This window comes from Antedon mediterranea, chromosome 4 (assembly GCF_964355755.1).
Source record: "Antedon mediterranea chromosome 4, ecAntMedi1.1, whole genome shotgun sequence".
Lineage (NCBI taxonomy): Eukaryota > Metazoa > Echinodermata > Crinoidea > Comatulida > Antedonidae > Antedon > Antedon mediterranea.
In genome coordinates, this window is record NC_092673.1 from 34,266,904 (window position 1) to 34,289,522 (window position 22,619).

At 35.3% G+C, this 22,619-nt stretch overlaps 1 protein-coding gene across 16 annotated transcripts in view; it reads right to left on the reverse strand.

Moving 5' to 3' along the window:
- The window catches only part of LOC140047394 (uncharacterized), a 65,354-nt gene that overhangs the window by 11,254 nt on the left and 31,481 nt on the right, over positions 1-22,619 (reverse strand). For 7 of the 16 annotated variants that reach the window (XR_011844935.1, XM_072092405.1, XM_072092399.1 and 4 more), the window contains one exon: positions 20,872-20,931. The exons of 5 other annotated variants lie outside the window; for them this stretch is intronic. Coding sequence is in view for 6 of the 11 variants with exons in the window: in XM_072092405.1 (XP_071948506.1) it covers positions 20,872-20,931 (60 nt within the window). In the remaining 5 variants the exon portion in view is untranslated. Of the gene's footprint in view, positions 1-7,698; positions 7,725-13,557; positions 14,036-20,871; positions 20,932-22,619 lie in introns of those variants that run through there. 4 more of the 16 variants (XR_011844939.1, XR_011844941.1, XR_011844943.1 and 1 more) reach the window with 4 other exon arrangements.

Here is a 22,619-nt window from a genome sequence, read left to right on the forward strand (position 1 = left end):
AGGATCAAAAAGCACAGCAAAGATGCAACAATTCCAACACAAATCTCGACAAGTACACACTTAAACGCCTGCAAGATACACTACATTTACATAATCCATACATTCAAAGTATGAAAACCGTCTTAGACTTACCGAGTCTATGCAATAAGAAACTGGTGTTGTCGACCAAAACAAAACCAAATACAGAACACAACAGGAAATACAATCTACCACAATCAAACGAGATAGCAGTTTTAGAACTCAACGATACCTGCAACTCTACAGATGTCATAATCTACATACGTACATACATACGGCGCATACATGATACGCACCGCTCATATGATCCCCTACATTATATTATCATGTTCCCACAGGGCGATGACGGCTACCACGATAACCTACAACTTATCAATAACAAGAGGATGTCACCTACAAACTTCTATTGTTACCGTCTCCAAACGCGGAAAGATAACCTCAACATCATTTCCAAAAGTCGGCGGCTAATGCAACAATATGCTGTAGATGCATTCAGTAAAGCCGAACGGCAGCGACTTCGATGGGTAAGAATGAATCAAAAACATCTCAGGGCAGAAAAATACAAGTGCCTTTTAGACGCGGTCGATGCTCAAGAAGAAGTTACTAACATAGGTAGAGTCGTCGTCCTTCCTCCAACCATTTACGGTTCACCTCGATGGTATGCTCAACAATACCAAGATGCCATGGCTTTAATACGTACATACGGCAAACCTGATTATTTCATCACTCTATTCATTATGGTCAAAAACCCGGAGACAGACCCGACATCTGTAACCGGGCGTTCAGTAATCGGCTTCAATTTCTCCTTGATGACATTTAAAAATTTGACCTTCTTGGTAACATTGTTGCTTATACTCTAATGACAGAATTTCAAAAAAGAGGTTTACCTCACGTCCATATCGTAGCAATATTGGCTAAAGAAGATAAACCGAGGAGCCCTGCCGATATAGACAAAATTGATGAAAATCCATGCCTACATAACATAATAACCACATGTATGATCCATGGCCATGTGGAAATGTCGCCCCGTAAGTAAGTAAGTGCGATAAAAACTTTCCTAAACCTTTTAGATGTAATACCACAATGACTCCACAAACAGGTGCATTATATCGCAGAAGATCACCAGAAGAAGGAGGTCACATTACTAACGTTAAGAGAAAACAACGCTCTTATACAGTTGATAACTCATTCGTGGTACCATATAACCCAATGCTTATGCTAAAGTACAATGCACATATCAACGTGGAAATATTAACAACTATCAAAGCCGTCAAATACATATACAAATATATTACAAAGGGCAGCGACAGAGTCATGGTGAAATTACCGTCTGGAGAAATGGCATACAATGAAATTGAATCATTCGCTAATGCTAGATATATTAGTGCATCAGAGGCTTTGTGGAGACTCTATGAATTTCCGGTCACACGACGACATCCATCTGTAAAACAATTGCCAATTCATTTAGAAAATGACCAAATTGGATATATTGATCCTAATGCTCCTGATGGAATCAACGACGCACTCAACAAGGCAGAAACAACAATGCTGACTGCTTTTTTTAATCTGAATTCGCACAAAGATGATTTATCAAACCTAACATATCCAAATGTTCTCAGCAAATACACATATTCCAACAAACAATGGAAACCACGCAAACGTCATAACTCCAGAAGAAACAACCCAGACCAAATAAGTGATACCATTGGAAGATTACCCGTCATCAATCTCAATCCTCACCAGAGAGAACTTTACTTCCTTCGTATCCTACTTATTCATGTGCCCAGCCCAACGAGCTTTACAAACATTCGAACAGTTGATGGAATAACATATGAGACCAATCACGCTGCATGCGTTGCATTAGGCTTATATGAAGATGACAGGGAAATAGACAGGGCAATGGAAGAAACCGCTTCTCTACATTTCGGTGACAACATCCGTCAAGTGTTTGCCACCATTTTACTTTACATTGGCCCTCACAATCCCAATGACTTCTTTACTCGACACAAACAGTTACTGACTGAAGATTTCCAGAGGCGCGACAATGTCATTGAAGCAACGCAAGCTCACGTCAATGCGGCACTATTGCAAATTGATCAAGCCCTACAAAAAACTAAAATGTATAATAACGACCAGTCTCATCCTCTTTTTAACTTTATAAATTTCAGTAGATCCGGAAGGATGATTCCTTCAATTAAGAAGACTGAGCGTCATAATAAATCATTTCTTCCGTGTGCAATCAGGCAATACAACAAGCAATTTAAAAGATAACTTGAGACGTTTTATATTTTATTCTTTATATAGTATTTTAATATTTATACTGTTCATAATGTTTTATACATAGCATATTTTCTTATATATTATCTTATCCATTGTATAGTATTGTATGTTTTTAACTGTTGTTATTTTTATTGTAATTTGAACCTTGGAAGGCAAATTTCATTTACTGTGTATTTGACAATAAATTTTAACTTGAACTTGAACTTGAACTTGAAAGAGGCGGTGCATCGTTAGGAGATTTCAACCTACCAATCCCACTAATTGTAAACAACACACCTACTACACCACAAATAATTCGTGAGGAAACTATGTACGACATAGCACAACTAAACGACTACGTCCAGACACACTTACCGCGTCTAAACAAACAACAGGTCGTATTCCATTCCGTTCTTTCATCCACTATCAAACATGAGGGCAAAATATTTCATCTAGACGCACCTGGTGGAACTGGAAAAACGTTCACAATCAACCTCCTCTTAGCAGAAATACGACGACAAGGTCTTATTGCACTTGCTGTGGCTACAAGTGGTATAGCTGCTACACTTCTACCCAACGGTAGAACAATTCATTCTCGATTTAAGGTACCACTAAAATTAAGTGAAGATTCCACATGCAACATTCCTATACAATCGCATACTGCTGCTCTAATAAAAAACACTTCACTTATTGTCATTGACGAAGTCACCATGGCACACAAATACATGTTTGAGGCATTAGACCGATCACTAAGAGACATACGGAAATTCTCTTAGCCGGTGATTGGCGACAAATTCTCCCAAAAGGAGGTAAACCTGAAATACTCCAATCTACATTAAAGTCATCACACCTCTGGAACAACATACATCAACTCAAACTATCCGATAATCTCAGGGTAGCCAATTCTCCCGGAAACAAACACATCTACTTCTTTCTGTAGGGGAAGGCGTCCATCCATATATAGCCGACGACACCATCCAGTTACCTCACCATTTCTTTTCAAATGCCAAAACACTAAACGCTTTCTGCTTGGAAGTATATCCTGAAATAATCAACAAAACTCAAACTAACGACACGATTTGTTCAAAGGCCATTCTTTGTCCAACAAATGAAACTGTCACACAAGTCAATGAATGTTTAATACATTTGTTCCCCGGCCAAACGAAAACATACTTAAGCTACGATTCTGTGGACGAGGATATACAACATCAATACCCTACCGAATTTCTCAATGGCCTACAACTAAAGCCTGGCATTCCTATTATGCTACTAAGAAATATTGATCCTAGCAATGGCCATTGCAATGGGGCGAGATATATTGTTAAAACTATGCTAGATAGAGTCATCCATGCTGCAATTGCAACAGGACCACACAAAGGAAATGACTTAATCATACCTAGATTCAAATTAGCCCCTGATGATCCAACATTACCATTTACTTTAACCAGAAAACAATTCCCTATCAGAGTATGTTTCGGTATCACGTCTAACAAAAGCCAAGGACAAACACTTAGCAAAGTTGGCATATTTCTTGATCAACAATTTTTTACGCACGGCCAATTGTATGTTTCATTGAGTAGAGTTGGAAACCCTGAATCTACAATCCCAACGCAACTAATAGTCACCATGTTTCAAACATTGTCTTCAAGGAAATATTTCAATTATAGGCCTACTCCCTACCAACTACCTGTACAAGGATCGTTACATCGACTCTGCACATGAACCAGTTGATATCTTAACTACATTGCACACATAAATGCTGAAATATCAAGATGACACTCAAAAAAAGTATGTAAGTTTTTACTACACTATTCCTTATCATTGCTTCGTGCCTCTTATAGTTTTCAGTAACTACGAAATCAACAATACTTAGGCCTACAGATATGTTTGTGTGCGGGTGTGTGGGTGTGTGTGTGAAAACACCTTTTAATGCTGTCTTATTTATGAAATTAAACGGAAAATGCCCTTTTCTAAAACGACTTGACCTTTGTTGCTTTCTTGCATGAATAATATTTTTATTATTATACTTTATTCAGATATGGTTCCTGCCAAGATACACAGTCGTTTCCACCATCTTTTGGGATCGAGGAATGAATCCTCCACTGTCGACCATACTCAATGTCATTAATTGCTCACTCACCTATTATAACTTTTTTTCCGGCAGTTTATTGTCAGTGTAGCCGTAATTCATACAGTCTAATATAATGTTGACGTTTATGCGTTTATGTTAAACCAGAAGCCCGCATAAAGGGTCTTTCACACCTGTTCCGGCACTGTTCCGGTCCGGTGAATCGAACATCAATGTTTCGTTTTCACGCGGCTATGCGCCAATCGATATGTGCGTAGCCGCGTGAAAACGAAACATTGGCGTTCGATTGGATTTTCCGGCGCCGGACCGGAACCGTGCCGGAACAGGTGTGAAAGACCCTTAAGGGTGTTTTCCAAACATGGTACAAAATGTATACCGTAAATTGCAAACATAAATTCTTATATCAGGTTCGGAAAATGTTAAAAACCAATTTGTATTATTTGAATCGGTAAACAGTTTCCATTTATTATACATTGATAATGAAACATGAAATATTCCTATTTATGTCCCTCGAGGTTCATTACAATTTATATTTAGTAGTCCCACGGACTTCATCTTAGCCACTCCCCCGAGTGCTAAGGCCAAATTTATAATACCCTACTTTCTATGCAAGTTTAGTTACAGTTAGTTCTTGACGATAATACAACAAATTTAGCATGGATGACACTCTTAAGGAGGCATTTTGCAAGACCTAATTCGGATGGACTGAAAGTGATATGTCGTGACACAATTTTTAAAAGTGCAACAGCTGCCAACACCCACAAATCTAGACAGGGATTGGGGTATTCTGCCTCAGCAGAATTTTTTACAGTATTATTCCAACTCAAATGCTATTTATTTTTTTAATTCACCAGGAGCCCAAAAAGGGTAAAAAGCGTACAAGACAATGCCCTTTACCAAAGTGTAAAGATTTTTACAAGTGCAACAGCTGCCAACACTCGTAAATCTAGACAGGAATTGGGGTAGTCTGCTTTTTTGACAGTATTATTTCAACTCAAATGTTATTTATTTTCTAAATTCACCAGGAGCCCAATAAGGGTAAAAAGCGTGCCCTTTACCAAAGTGTAAAGCCAAGGTTCAGCAATTTGTATGGCATCTAATGGGCAGCAAGCATGGCTTACTACAAGAAGATGCAATGCCAATTGTAGATGAAAGCAGTCTGAAGTTGAAACGTGACAAGTCAGAACTTGACACTTGTCCGTTTCCAGGATGCAGCATGAAAAGAGCAAGAGTGCTAACGGAAAGTCTATAAATGATGAAATGCTCATTTTAACTATTATGTATCTATATTTATTTATATTAGGTTATTTTGTAGTTGAGTATTTCTTCACAAAAGAGGGGCCTTCAGCTAAGGGGTATACTACAGCTTCGACGTGTGCATTAATTAATTGTTCACTAGAGAATGCTGCAAGATTAGGTTATTTGGTAGTTGAGTCTTCAAATCATATCCTAAATTTATTATCTGCAACAGAAATTTATGAATGGTGGAGACAACTTTACCATTCAAAAACGTGAAATATTGCTGACATCACATTTGTCACTTTTGTGTCCATAGGTTGGTCATGCCACAGGTGCCATGGGCTACAATGCAATACAATGAGGACACCGCCGACAGCCCCTAATTCACCCACCCTCTAAAACCAGGAGCCCAAAAAGGGTAAAAAGCGTACAAGACAATGCCCTTTACCAAAGTGTAAAGCCAAGGTTCAGCAATTTGTATGGCATCTAATGGGCAGCAAGCATGGCTTACTACAAGAAGATGCAATGCCAATTGTAGATGAAAGCAGTCTCAAGTTGAAACGCGACAAGTCAGAACTTGACACTTGTCTGTTTCCAGGATGCAGCTTGAAAAGAGCAAGAGTTGGAAGACATCTCGCTCAATTTCACAAATTGCTAACGGAAAGTCTATAAATGATGAAATGCTCATTTTAACTATTATGTATCTATATTTATTTTTTTATGTTTTTTTCTCCAAGGAACACACATTTTTTAAATCAAAAATTGCAAGTAAGAAAGGATCCTATATGATCTATTTTCTGTAGGGAACATATATTTTTCCAGAATGAGTGATAATAGAAGGATAAAGAATCTTGAGAAGGAGGTATACAAGTTGAGAAAAAGGGTAAAGAAACTAGAAAAGTCAGAGGCAAAAAAAAACTAAGGATGATGGAAGGATGAAGACAAAAAACAAACGACTTTCTAGAAAAATAAGAAATTTAAATCGTCAACTGCAAAGGAGGGAAGGGGTAATTTCTTATTTCGACGGTTTGACCAAGGATTTGGAAAGAAGAATAGCTGAAGGGGGAACGCCTACAGCGTATTGAACCAGATGAAGAAATTGTGTATATTGATTAAATGACTGATAGACACCGACAACAACAATGTAGATTATCTTATAGTTTTTTCGTGGCCTGCTGTACATAACAGCGACACGATGAAAGTAGCAGACATATTACAATGGAATGGCTTCACGTATATTAGAATGAAGCCAACAAATGGCAATCAAACAATAATGAAGTATGTCAAAAGATGCAAACACGTTATTGTAGTTTTCAATAAAATTTGGGATGTAGTATTTAATTTGTTACCTTATTTTTAAGGAAGCTTACACCTTCAATTAAGAAGACACCGCCAACAATAATGTAGATTATCTTTATAGTTTTGTCGTGGCCTGCTGTACATAACAGCGACATGATGAAAGTAGCAGACATATTACAATGGAATGGCTTCACGTATATTAGAATGAAGCCAACAAAAGACAATCAAACAATAATGAAGTATGTCAAAAGATGCAAACGTGTTATTGTATTTCAAAATTTATTGTTTGACGATTACGTCGAATGAATGCCTTATTAAGCAGTGAACACAGAAGTGTTGGCATTTGGGATGCAGTATTTGAATTGGAGATTGAGCCTTTTCAATATATGTTATGTTATGTGGTTAACTTTTAAAAATAGAACGCGCGGATTTCGCATACAGCACAAATGCAATACAATAACAAAAACCTATATGCTTTATGTGACATATTGAACAACTCATCTCCTGCCAGTTCACCGCTTTGTTGCTTTCGTCGTCTTTGACGATCTTGTTTGAACTCCGTTGGAATTTCACACTTTGATGCAAATTTCTTTGCGTCGCTCATTAATGCCTTGTAATATTCGTCGCTTTTCTTATCTGCCAGTGCTTTTTCAGCATCGTCTATTAGTTGCAATTCCTCGCTATTGCAATGCGTCAGAAGCCACACGAATTGTCTCAAGGATGTCTTTAGGAGGTAGTAGATCGTGATAGATTAAGAAGAACCGCAATTTCTTGAAGCCGAACCGTCGCACGTTCAATGTCAGTAGTCTGTCTGGATTCCCTAAACCAGAACAACATGCATATGAAGTAATTATTTTTATCTATTTACTTCAAATTATCTGTCAGACGTCTTGCGTTGCGACTTTAATTTGAAAAGACCTGTCATACTATGATCCCCTTTCTCTTAGTCTTGTTGAAGTGACGTACCGGTGCGATAGAGGGCGCGATATCAGCGTAGATATAGAATCTAGGCTTGGATTTACGACTAGGCGCGTAGAGGCAGCCAGTTCAAATTTTTAATATATCAAATATCGAAACGAATTACTATATCACACATATTTGGGATAACAATTTCATTTCGTTTTCATTGTAACAATTATGCAGTGTTTTAATTTTGGAAATTAAATTCCGTTTATACATGTGTCATAGTCGAATCATCATTCGATAACAAAATTAATAAGGAGAAGGAGAGAGAGAGAGAGAACTAAATAAAATTTAAAACATAGCATTTTGATTATATATCTATATTTATTTTTTATGTTTTTTTCTCCAAGGAACACACATTTTTTAAATCAAAAATTGCAAGTAAGAAAGGATCTTTTGGTTACGATTTTGCCTATATGATCTATTTTCTGTAGGGAACATATATTTTTCCAGAATGAGTGATAATAGAAGGATAAAGAATCTTGAGAAGGAGGTATACAAGTTAAAACAAACGACTTTCTAGAAAAATAAGAAATTTAAATCGTCAACTGCAAAGGAGAGAAGGGGTAATTTCTTATTTAGAAGGTTTGACCAAGGGATTTGGAAAGAAGAATAACTGAAGGGGAAGAACGCCTACAGCGCATTGAACCAGATGAAGAAATTGTGTATATTGATTAAATGACTGATAACTGTAAGTAATTGGTTACCTTATTTTAAAGGAAGCTTACACCTTTAATTCAGAAGACACAGACAACAACAATGTAGATTATCTTATAGTTTTGTCGTGGCCTGCTGTACATAACAGCGACATGATCAAAGTAGCAGACATATTACAATGGAATGGCTTCACATATATTAGAATGAAGCCAACAAAAGACAATCAAACAATAATGAAGTATGTCAAAAGATGCAAACGTGTTATTGTAGTTCAAAATTTATTCTTTGAAGATTACGTCGAATGAATGCATTATTAAGCAGTGAACACAGAAGTGTTGAAAAGGTTCTCAATAGACTTTACATCTAAACATTTGGGATGCAGTATTTGAATTGGAGATTGAGAAAGAGGAGAAACTAGAAAAGTCAGAGGCAAAAAAAACCAATGATGGAAACCGATATAATGGCCATTCCATGAATGAGCTGAAGTCATGCATATGGCCAGTAGATCCTTTGTTGAATACTGCCCAAAAAAATATTTACAAAATTGAAAAATCAAAAAACAAAAAATCAATGAAGAGTGGAGACAGGCCTCACCCTCCGCTTGATCACTAGTTTGGAAAATATAGTAATTGTACCCACAAGTTGTATCAAACAATTTGAAAAAAAAATCAACCGCTTCCGAGTACAACAATAATGGTTAACTTTTTAAAATAAAACGCACGGATTTCGCATACAGCACAAATGCAATACAATAACAAAAACCTATATGCTTTATGTGACATATTGAACAACTCATCTCCTGCCAATTCACCGCTTTGTTGCTTTCGTCGTCTTTGACGATCTTGTTTGAACTCCGTTGGAATTTCACATTTTGATGCAAATTTCTTTGCGTCGCTCATTAATGCCTTGTAATATTCGTCGCTTCTCTTAAATGCCAGTGCTTTTTCAGCATCGTCTATTAGTTGTAATGCTGTATCTATTGCAATTCCTCGCTCTTGCAATGCCTCAGAAGCCACACGAATTGTCAAGGATGTCTTTGAGAACTGTAAAAATCCAACAACCGAGGTAGTAGATCGCGATATATCAAGATTCAAGTTAGAAGAACCGCAATTTCTTGCAGCCGAACCGTCGCAACTACGAAAAGCGTGGATTAGAATGTTGTCCGAGGGTACAGAGATTAAACTGAGAGAACGATTTGGACACGACGTGGACACTTATTTACGCCATATAAGACTGGTAGAAGATGAAATTATAGAAAAGGACAAACTGCACAGATTCAGACCATTGGTTTACAAGACTGGTGAAAAGAAACTTTCACTGTGTACGTGTTCAAAACAAACGTTATGAACTTTTAATATATATATTCATATTATGTTTATGGTCTTTTATAAATTACATTGTATACATGTGGGTTTTTTTTTGTGTGTGTGCGTGTGTTGCCAATAAAACGAATGAAATTTAGCCGTCTCGTTCTCTGTTTTAATCATTACAGACAAGAATAGCATTGATAAACGCGCACTTTATAATGAACACAGATAGTATGTGTACTGTAAGAAAATACATCGCGTAATTATTTATTCTATTAACAAGTTTTTTCGAAAATCATAAAATGGTCTTTTTTATTTTGTTTTTCAAAAATTATGTATAAATAAAAACTAAACTAAATTATTATCATTTCAGATTATTGTTTCTAATTGACATTGCCTTAACAAAAATTTTGTTAAAATGCTGTTTTTAATTGAATGTAGGAGAAATAATGAAAATAATTTCTTTTAATGCACAAGATTGTAATAAAGGTTGTCGTTTGCAGCCATACTTTGTGAGAAGGGGGATCCGGATCTGGTCTCATTTGAGAAACAGGAGAACGTGCTAAGAGCTAAACTAGTTGATGCAATTAGCAAGAATGATTTGCGTAGTTTAGCAGTCACTGGCACTAGAATAGCCGACTGTCCAAAGATGATCACCTCAAAAGTGCATTGCATTTGCAGAAAACCAGCATCCCCAGAAATGTTGCGCTGCACGAATTGCAGTTCTCTTTTTCACCCAGCATGCATTGGAATAAACAGCAATGCACTACAATTCACATGCTCAGTATGCAAAAGAAAGCTGAAACGCAAACTTGATGAATATAACACCATCGAAGGACCAAGGAAACTAGCTAGACTGGAATCGGTAAAGCAAGATCAAGCGTTAATTGAACAGCTGCATGCAGTGTACAATTTCGTCAATGACATAGTAATCATGAACGTCAGTCAGTCAGAAGATGAGTTTTATTTCGGTTTTCCTTCACACACCGTATGCAGACCGGAAGGAAACGTGAAATGTGTACGTGTACATCTGCTACATAGACGGATAGCACACACTATTTTTTTTAAATGTAGGAAAATACATTTATTCACTTCTATATATAAATTACGCAATGTGATCAGTGAAGTAGATCACATTACATGTGCAGCGTACGGTGATTTGGAGTTGTCATTCCAAATAGGAGTTCACACAAACATCGACGATACAACAAGAAGTCCTCTGTGTTACTGGCCGAAATTTCTACTCGAAATGCGTGAATGGATACACATTGCGACTGGTCATAGTTACATTATGGTGACTTTGACAAGAGCAGAGGATTCAGCGGAATGCTATCTTAATAATGTACAAAGGAGCGAAACAAGTCCTGTATGCATTATGTCTCTTGGACCTACTAGAATCTGTAGATTCGAACACCGTACAAAAAACCCCATTAAACCGGTGAACATAAAAATGGAGCATGGTTCGATGCTGGTAATAAATTCTGAAACAATCAATGAATGGTCAAGAACTGTACCAAAGACAGATGGAATAGGAAGCACCAGCATATTAACATTTATGAACATTGAAAGGTATAGTAACATCAATATTACAACAAACAATGTATTGTAGTAAATTCTTGGAGCGGTAACGTTAAATCATGAACGTCAGCCAGTCAGTAGAAGACACACACATCCCGCATGCAGAGCAGAACGAAACATGAAAATATATCTGCTACATTTTCAACTTAATAACCTTTTTCATACATTATGATTTACTTTATTATAACTCTAAAATATGAAAGAAATAAATCTTTTTTTATATTACTCTCAGTGTTTTATGTGTGTGAATTATGCAGTTCTGATCCTGATAGAGCAGTAACACGCATCCGTATCTAATTTTGAAAGTCAACGACGACGTACCGCTCATAGTAAGCGTCGAAAAATCCAGATCCGAATACAATGCGGTGGTGGTGGCCAAAGAAGAAGTTTCATCTGCGAAACGACCATGTAGAGGATTTTTGTTTTTTTAATAAATTAGTAGTATAGTAGTAGTATAGTAGTAGTAGCAGTAACAGTATAGCCAATATAACTTGTAAAGTAAAAATCAATAAACGGACAGTGTATGGGGCCCTTAAAAAGTGTGAGGCTGAACTTGCAATTTACCAAACTCACTGAGCAGTGATTGATATTAAAATCAAATATAGTCATTTCTTATTCTTTTATGTACATTTAGTATTTTTCAGAATACATGGGCCATAACTAAGAGGGTATTACCAAATGCATTAAGGCAGGCCAATGCAGAGGTTATGCGAGTTTACCTTATGCGTAGACTCCTTCAAGAAAGAAGAAAAGGAACAATAAAAAATGTGAGGCTGAACCTTGTGGTGGAACAGCAAATGAATCATGGATTTCGTGTGACATCTCTGGCAGGTGGCATCACCAAAACACCTGCACATCCCCCATGCATAGGCTTCTTCAGGAAGGAAAAAGGGAACCCTTAAAAAGTGCACTGAGAGTGCCAACGAATGGATATATGTCCTCTCACATATCATACCACATAACGTGGCAGAGTAATTCAACAGCATAAATAAATTTCCCTTTAGCATAGTAACTACATAGTCTTTTTGGGTTTTCATTGATGTCACCATTATACTCAGTTTAATTTACTGCATAGACTGCCTGCATACTGTATATGGTTGAGATTCTGCTTATGTGACCACCTAACTTTAGGAAACATAACATGATACAATTTAAAGGAAATGATTTATTCAATGTACTAGATCTTACAGTAGGTTTGTTACCTTTAAAAGAATAAGTTAACCTTCTTCGTAAGATTGCTGAACTATCTAAATTGAAGAGTTGTGATGTTGAATGAATATCATTAGGTAAATTGACGTTGATGGAATATTAGAATTGAAGGATTCTACAGTACCAGCCAGAAAGTTTGATCTTGACTCAGGTTGATAAAGACAGCATGGAGAGAATGGAAGACAACCAAGGTTGTTAAAATTCTGCCTATTTGATCACATACCTTTAGGACACATTATCAAGTTCTCTTGAACTTGAATAAAAATTTATTGAGGTACAGGTACAGTAATACTAATCTGCCACCTCAATGGACCCTTGGAAGGAGCCACAAAATACCGGATATAGGTTTGTTCACGGTGATACTGATTTGATCCTGTTAACGAGATGAAGATAGAAAGTGGCAAGAGAGAATAGTGTACATGGCTGGTGAGATCCACCCTAGCCATGAACACTAGGTTTTGGAAAGCAAGGGAGGTGTACAGGCAAGTCGACTTTGGCAAGACAACAACAATAAGACCGCCAACGTTTTATTTGCTCACAATGGGGAAAGAATTGTCGTTTTTGACTTTTGCAGAACTAATGAGGACAAAGTCAACTACCAAGTAATTTGAAGCCATTGAAAATGGCTTTATTTTAACTCTAAACGAATCAATTACAAAAGTATTTGATATTCCACATTTAAGTTAAGTGACAAAGCCTAAAATCCTCATATGAAGAATGGAGCAAATGATTAAATGCACAAGAAGATGAAGGCTATATAGTGTACTATATAACCTTTTATTAGAAATTGCCAAGTACAAGAAAACACTGAACATAATTTATTCAATGCACTAAAACTTTGGTCACCATAGATCATTCCTACTAAAATCAACCTCTCTTAAAGATTACTTAGCATTAATCCAAGTTTGATATTCTTTTTTGTTGATCCTATAAAAAATAATAACTCAAAATATATAAATTAAAAATATGTTTTGCAAATGCTCTATTCACATTCTAAAGCTGACAGGTGACCTTGTTTTCAATCTTCTTGACCTTTCACCATGTCGTTCCACTGTTTGTTCAAACCTGGCTTTTTCTTTCTTGGTAATTTGAGTGTTCTAATTTTGCATTGTGGTTGAGTTGAATTGCATGATCTATGTCCGATTGATTGATAAGCAAGTTGAGATATTAAACTGGTGTTTTCTTTTTTACTTCTTGTTCTCCAATATAAATATGGTCACAGTTTAACAGGCCACTTTAATGCAGCCACAACTTTCCATTTTATCTTTTGGATTTAGTTATGTGGTATATAAAGTCTTTGTTTCGAGGGTTTCCATGAAAATAATAGAACACCGCTGAATCTTCTCAATTATTTCTTTTGTTTGAAGTTGCCTTTTGTAGGACTACCAAAGCACAATAATTACAAGGCTCATCGGATCTATTGATTTAAAAAAAAAATAAAATCATCTTCTCTACGTTTCAGCATCTTTGTATCTTATGTGCAAGAGTTACCATAGATGGTGAGTTACACTAATTGGATATCATGCGATTGTTGACTTCAAATAGTTATCCAGGTTAATTTCCATAATTTTATTGGTCTGTACAGGTTGACATTAGTTGTTAGTCAATGATTCTTCAAATCTTTCTCAAATATAGGTTTGATGATGACTGCCACTGATGTAATCACTTGTTATTCCATAATGTTCTAGCCATTCCATAAACTTGTTTGTGATAATAAGAGTCTTCTTGTTGCATCACTGCTGTCAACAACACACAGGTGATGTTAGACCAGACTAAAAATAACAGCACCAGTCTACTTGAGAAAGCAAAGAGCATTCGCGAAACATAGTTATAAGGTACTATATTTTTGTACTTAAATTCTTTATTTTGTATTAGATTTAAAAAAAAGATCAAACTTAGGGTATCGTTAAGCAATATCTACGGAGGTTGATTTTAGTAGGAATGATCTACAGTAATTCAAGTTCTAATGCATCAAAAAAATAATGTACAGGTAATTTTTATTCTCAACCTAAAAAGACAAATACCTTTTTTATGTATTTTTCAGTGAATCGTTTAGTCACTTGATTTATTTAATAAACTTACTGAATTTACTGGAGTAAACCTTCTATTAGAAATTGCTAAACTACCACAATTGGAAGAACGTCGCAAATACAATTGCAAATCGCAAATACCATGAAAATGTCAAAAAAAAAAGAAAAAGCTAAAGGAGCAATCAGTTTGTAATATCCGTAAAATGCATTTCCAAAATACCTAAAATATTCGATTCAGACACGAATGATGAAATGTTTAATCACTGAATGGAAATGATTTATTCAATGAACTACAATTTACTGGAAGTAAACCTTCTACAGTCGACCTTCTCATTTACACACTTCTCAATTACGAACCTTCTATTTTACGAACGCCGTTCGAACGATGACGTCATCAGTAATATAATAAAACTTTTACGTACCTACTAATTTATTATCTTCTTAATTTATTAAACTACCCCAAAACAATTATTTCATAAATAAAGCAAAGCTTATTAAAAACGATCCACGATTTATTTATAGTTTAAAAGTTGTCTATTCTTAGGCCGTTAGCTAGGCCGTTTAGCTAGGCCTAGGCCGTTTAGTCTAGGCTTAAGCTAGAGATCATCATCCCCACTGCTGGAGTGCATGGAGAGCACCCTGCACGTGTTTTTGAAAAAAACAAAAGTTGATCGCGAACTGCAAAAAAGGCTAGCTACGATGACCATACTATCAATTTAGTTTGGTTTGTGCATGTGTTTACGATATAAAAAAACACTTGACTCTTATTTATTAACATTTTAAAACTTTAATGTCAGTCGTCGCGTAGCCATTTTTCTGGGAATTCCATTTTACTTGCATAGTTGTCAAACACCACACATACATAGTAGCTTAAAAATGTAAATATTTGCGGTCCAGAACGGATTTTATATTATTACTTTAGGAACAAGTTCGTAAATTACAGTTTGTGTCAAAATATGCATAATAAAAAGTAAACGATTGAATTTTGGTACAGAGAATGTGTGTAACATAACAAAAAGCAGAAATATCAATCTTTTTGGCATTTAAGGTGTTAATTTACATGTTAAATTTAATTGTTTTATACTGTATTAATATTTTTAATACTGTTTGTTCTTTATAGTGTACTATACACAGTAAGTTTTACATAGGGCATTTTGTTTGGACATGTTTTTACCACTGATTTAATAGAGGGCGCTTTTTTCCGAACCTTCTTCTTCAACTGATCCAAATGCCGCAGAGGTACCAACACTGTTGCACAGAACAACACAGAAGAGAAGAATATCTACTGTATGCCTCCCAGAAAAAGCAACCTTGACAACTAATGTCTGTGGAGAAGCTCCTGTAGTAAAGAAATTATGAGATATTCTTCCCAGAAGAATATCTGCTTATTAACGGAAGAGATTGAGTCTGATAAAGAAAGTTGTCACTGATAAGAAGTGAACACAGTAGTGTACAGGTAATTTTTATTCTCAACCTAAAAAGACAAATACCTTTGAAGGTAAGAATCCTGTAGTAAAGAAATTATGAGATATTCTTCCCAGAAGAATATCTGCTTATTAACGGAAGAGATTGAGTCTGATAAAGAAAGTTGTCACTGATAAGAAGTGAACACAGAAGTGTTGGAAAGGTTCTCAATAGACTTTACATCTAAACATTTGGGATGCAGTATTTGAATTGGACATTGAGCCTTTTCAATAATAATTGGGATGTAGTATTTAGACTGGAGATAGAGTCCGATAAAACAAGTTATTACTGTATATTATTATTTCTTGATGTGGCAGAAAAATTGCAAGCGTTTTTGGAAGAAATTTCTTTAAGAAAGCACAATGAAATGTGACAACGTTTCTGAGATATTGTTTGAAGTAGAGAGAGAAATCTCGACAAAAAAGACATGGTAATAGCTTACTTAGAAAAATTATTACATTCATATGCTAAGTCGGGAAGATGAGAAAGACAATAATATCAAAGGTACTTCACTTGTCATGATTGTATATGAATATATATTTTTTCATATAGAATCAACACAGCAACAATCATTATATTCGACAGGTCGTCATCAACGAACTAGAGGCGTGCTCCATGATAGTTTTACAAACTATTGTTATTTTTTTTAGGCAGGAAAATGCTTCCAAACCCCAAAAATTATTATTTATATGTTTTCTGTTACAGGCAAAGCATGCTTCTGCCTTTTAAGGAAGCTTCAGAATTTGACTACAATAGCAATGTAGATTACCTTATAGTTTCGTCGTGCTCTGCTGTACATAACAGCGACATGATGAAAGTAGCAGACATATTACAATGGAATGGCTTCACGTATATTAGAATGAAGCCAACAAAAGACAATCAAACAATAATGAAGTATGTCAAAAGACGCAAACACGTTATTGTAGTTCAAAATTTATTAGTGTTGGAAAGGTTCTCAATAGACTTTACATCTTTTCAATAATATTTGGGATGTAGTATTTAGACTGGAGATAAGAGTCCGATAAAGCAAGTTTTTCGGTTTACCTTTTGTTAAAATGCTGTTTTTAATTGAATGTAGGAGACATAATGAAAATAATTTCTTTTAATGCACAAGATTGTAATAAAGGTTGTTGCAAAATATTTAGCAAAGAGATTGCTGTGAATAATATTAAATATGATTAATTAATTACAATGGAATGGCTTCACGTGTAATGAAGCCAACAAAAGACTTTACATCTAAACATTTGGGATGCAGTATTTGAATTGGACAAAAATTCACACAAAAGAGATTGACTGTGAATAATATTAAATATGCATATTATGGAATGTAAAATATTTGTATTATATTAAAAGTTCTACTTAATATTGAGATGATAAAAAAAAGTAGCACTTTGGTTACAGTTCCTCCTGTTTGATCATTTAGCTGTAGGAAACATAATAATATGAAGAACTAATGATGTATTCCATGCACCAGAAGATAAAGGATATATACTGTATTATTTATTTATTCGGCATGACTAAAAGCTTTATAAGTGAACACAGAAGTGTTGAGAAGGTTTACTTCATCAGAATTCAACAGACTTTACATCCAAAGGTTCCATTTCTTTCCACAGTTTCAGTCAGTGCTTGATCATGGTGCAAAATGATTTAATAATTTGCTACCCAACCTAAGCAGATGCGATAAAGGAGTTGAAGAGGAAGCAAAGACTTTTAATAATTTGTTTAACTGTAATGTTTGCACTGGTTATTATCCCATTTTGGTTAAGATTCTTCCTATTTGACCACAATGACATATTATAGAATGTAAAATATTTGTATTATATTAAAAGTTCTACTTAAGATAAAAAAAAAAGTAACTGTATTTTTATTCTCAACCTAAAAAGACAAATACCTTTTTATATGTATTTTTCACAGAATCGTTTAATCACTGGAAATGATTTATTTAATAAACTTACTGAAAGTTAAGTTTACCTTCTATTAGAGATTGCTGAAATATCTAATTTGAAGGATGCTACTGAGAGCTTCAAGAGAAGTATTACTGATGTTAGAAAATCACTCAATGGCTGTGCAGGATATCAATGGTTAAGATTCTGCCTATTTGACCATCTAACCTTAGGGGACATTACAAGACCAAACTGCAAAGCAAATGATTTATTTAATGCACTAGAAATTGGGTAAACCTTCTTTTAGAGACTACTAAACTATCTAAATTGAAGGGTGCATTCAAACATTGTACAGAACATAATATCTGTAAAGATAAAGGTTACATTGACAGTTCATCTTTTATTAGACATTGCTAAACTGACAAAATTAAAGACTGCTACAGATCTTTTAACAAAAATATGAGGATTACAACAGTAACACACTTTGAATTATCAACTGATCCAAATGCAGCAGAGGTACCAACACTGTTGCACAGAACAACACAGAAGAGAAGAATATCTACTGTATGCCTCCCAGAAAAAGCAACCTTGACAACTAATGTCTGTGGAGAAGCTCCTGTAGTAAAGAAATTATGAGATATTCTTCCCAGAAGAATATCTGCTTATTAACGGAAGAGATTGAGTCTGATAAAGAAAGTTGTCACTGATAAGAAGTGAACACAGAAGTCTTGGAAAGGTTCTCAATAGACTTTACATCTAAACATTTGGGATGCAGTATTTGAATTGGACATTGAGCCTTTTCAATAATATTTGGGATGTAGTATTTAGACTGGAGATAGAGTCCGATAAAACAAGTTATTACTGTATATTATTATTTCTTGATGTGGCAGAAAAATTGCAAGCGTTTTTGGAAGAAAATACTGAAAGAAAGCACAATGAAATGTGACAACGTTTCTGAGATATTGTTTGAAGTAGAGAGAGAAATCTCGACAAAAAAGACAGTTTCGTCGTGCTTTGCTGTACATAACAGCGACACGATGAAAGTAGCAGACATATTACATATTGTGATTGGTCAATTTGATCTATTTCATTGATTGGTCAATGCAAGAAACTTCAATGACAAAAACTTCAATTCAGAAAAAAAAACTCTCATTCTAGTCACACCTACTACAGTAGTACTACATTAATACACAGAGAATACTGGAGTAGACTCAAGGATATGGCAGATAAGATATTTCTGTTGTATTTTTTAATTGTTGTAAATTAATTATAACCTACTGTAGCTAAACTTTAATGAAGATTAGCTACTGTAGGTTAGTTTAACTAATAAGCAAACCATTAAATACTTTGAATAAAGTTTGGGTACTGTACCTAAATTTGGGCATGTTATAAGTGTTTAAAAATGAAAAACAATTTTATTTTATACTGTTTTTATTTTTTTACCACTAGCCTAAATCAACATTTCTTAGTGAAGAAGAGATTGAGATGGATAGCAGTAGTAGTGTTAGTGACGACAGCAGATCCGATTCAGAGTCCGATAGTGGTAGCGATATGTTTGGCAGTAGCAGTAGCAGTGATGTAGACGACAATATTAATAAGCTACATTTTTTAACAATTTCATCAATAGAATTGTCAAAAATGTTGTAAATGTATGTTAATAATCGCATTATTGACGCATTGATCCATTATTTTAACATTTTTTACTTTACACTTTATACTATTCCGTAAATGTCCTACAAAATACAATTAGGGGCGCAGCTTATTCAATCGATAATTTTATATTTCTAATAATTATTGGAGAGCGACGCTAATTAGGTCATTAACAGTATACATTGTCGATGTAATGAATAATGGTTATACTAATAATTGATAGGGTTGGTTTGTTGGGACTTGATAGGGCTTGGGTGGTATTTAGTAAGACCTAGAACAGTGGAGAGAGTGAAACTCGAATTGTGCAGATGTTAAATTATAAAATCATAACTTTATTGTCACTGTATTATTTCAACTCAAATGTTATTTATTTTCTAAATTCACCAGGAGCCCAAGAAGGGTAAAAAACGCACAAGACAATGCCCTTTGCCAAAGTGTAAAGCCAAGGTTCAGCAACTTGTACGGCATCTAATGAGCAGAAAGCATGGTTTATTACGAGAAGATGCAATGGAAATTGCAGATGAAGGCAGTCTCAAGTTGAAACGCGACAAGTCAGAACTCGACTCTTGTCCGTTTCCGGGATGCAGCATGAAAAGAGCAAGAGTTGGAAGGCATCTCACTCAATTTCACAAAATTGATAAAGGTATGTTGTATTAATTTTGATTAGTCTTTCAATCCTTTATTCAATAGATCATTATTAAGAAATATTGAGAACTAAGTAATAGAGGGTGCAATTTAATTCTTGTGCACACTTTAAAATTTACCATGTTCAGATCCCAAATCATTGAATTGCGTTGAGTTACCAAATCGTTGAAGTTGAGAATAATGATGTTGATTGAGCCGGACTGTTAATATTTACACATTTTAAGCGACCGTTCTTGGTTTTTTAGTTCTTTTGAGTGTTGCTAGGACACGCTTACGTGAAAATGGCTATAATCATTAAACTATAAATATTAAATGACAATAGTCATTATTTTAAACTGCATCATACATTAATGTTATTTGTTGTAGAATCTGTTAAAAATTCTTTCAATAAGTTTAGTTGTCCAGTGGCAATATTTCACTCCACGAACATCCTTAAACAGAATATACAAAATTTGGATTTTCTGATAATAATTCATTAGGATACTGGTGTATTGACCATTCTGTTTCCATTTTAATTTCTTCTTACTCTAGCCATTAACATTAATTACAATTAATGTATGATTAGTGGCTAAGGTGCTCACCTTTCAATCCCAGGGTCCAGTTCAGAAAAGGTGGCTATTTGGCTTTCCTTGGCCATGTGCCTAAATAAATATTTAAAAAATAATGGAATAAAATATTGAGAAATCTAATAAAAACAATAATTACTAAAGATTTATTCTTATTGTACAACAAATTAAACATTTTGTATGATGTTTTTTTGTTCTTTCAGCTAAATCATTATCGGAAGAAGAAGCGCCTTCTACATATAAACGAGTCGCCCTATACGATAGCTTCAAGAGGTTTAAGAAATACCTAACCAACATGGTCGGAGGACTCCTAGAGGAGGAGAACGCTCAGCAACATATTGTTCGCCTCCACAGGCTTTCCTCACTTGTTGGTGGTTTGGACGGTATGGTAAATGCTGACAAAATGCGCGAGTGTTTTACAAATTTACATGTAAAGTCACTAGATGGAAAGAAACCGATATCGGTTTCAACTACACTAGTGTACATTGGTTCATATAGAAGGTTAGCCAAAGTTGCTACTTTTCAGGATTTTGCCACTGGCCTTTTGCTGCAGACCGAGAAATGGAACTCGGCTCTTGGTCGGCAGAAAAGGGTTCGGCACGCAGAGGTGGTTGCAACTGATATGCAGGAAAGGCTTCGTCATGACGAATTCCACCTGCTTACCAGTAGCAACAACCCTGCAAAAGTCCAGGCTTTAGAAATTCTGCGCAAGTCTGAGGAAGAAGAGTCGGAATTTGTACGAGTCAGAGATTATATAATGATGCTGCTCGTATTAAATTCCGGCCAACGCAGCGGTTGTCTAAAGAATCTCACTTGCAAAAAGATTCTAAATGCCGAGAAAAGAGGAACCCAGTGGATGATCCTAGCAGCTAGACACAAGACTACGTCTACTGGACGATGATTATCGGTTGGCTGAGAAATTTATCCAATGGATTCGGCCGTGTGTTAATGACGAATGCGAGACGCGTTACGCCTTCACTAATTTTGTGGATGGCAAACAACTCTCAAGTTCTGTCATTAGCAAACGGCTGAAAACGGTTTGGATAAGTGCAGGCAACAGGAGTACGTTTAGCTGCACGAGGTTGCGTAAATTTTACACAACTTCGTTGAGGAGACGGGACCCTACTCTAAGGGAAACTTTGGCCTCCCACTTAACCCACAAAGCAAATACAGCTGATCGATTTTACGAACTACAGCAGAGCGTAGATAATAGCCTAAACGTAGCCCGTCATCTACGCTCACTAATATCACTATCGGATCGGATCTGCGGCTACTCTCACTCCATTCTGAATGTTATTTAAGTTCCTCTTCATTAAGAAATGCTGATTAAAACAGTTTTTAAAAAAACAGTTGTTTGTTTGTTTTTTTAATATAAAGTGTAAATTATACAAAATAGGATAGTGTTAATTGCATTTGGTTAAGACGATTGTGCCGTAAAAAATGTTACATAATGGATCAATGCGTTTAATAATGCAATTATTAAAACATAGATTTTCAACATTTTTTTTACGACAATTCTATTGATGAAAATGCAATTACTCTTTCTAATGTTAAAAAATGTACCTTATTGTTGTCGTTTGAATATGTATCACTTGAATCAAAAGGGGGTGGTGGGGGGGGGGGGTATGGAGGGATGTTCAAACATATAAAAAAAAATTTCCTTCATACCTCCCCTTTAAACATTGGTTTTTGTATTTTTGTATAATGAATAAATTACTGAAAATGCTTCGGTATCTAACAGTATTTAATATCGACAATATAGA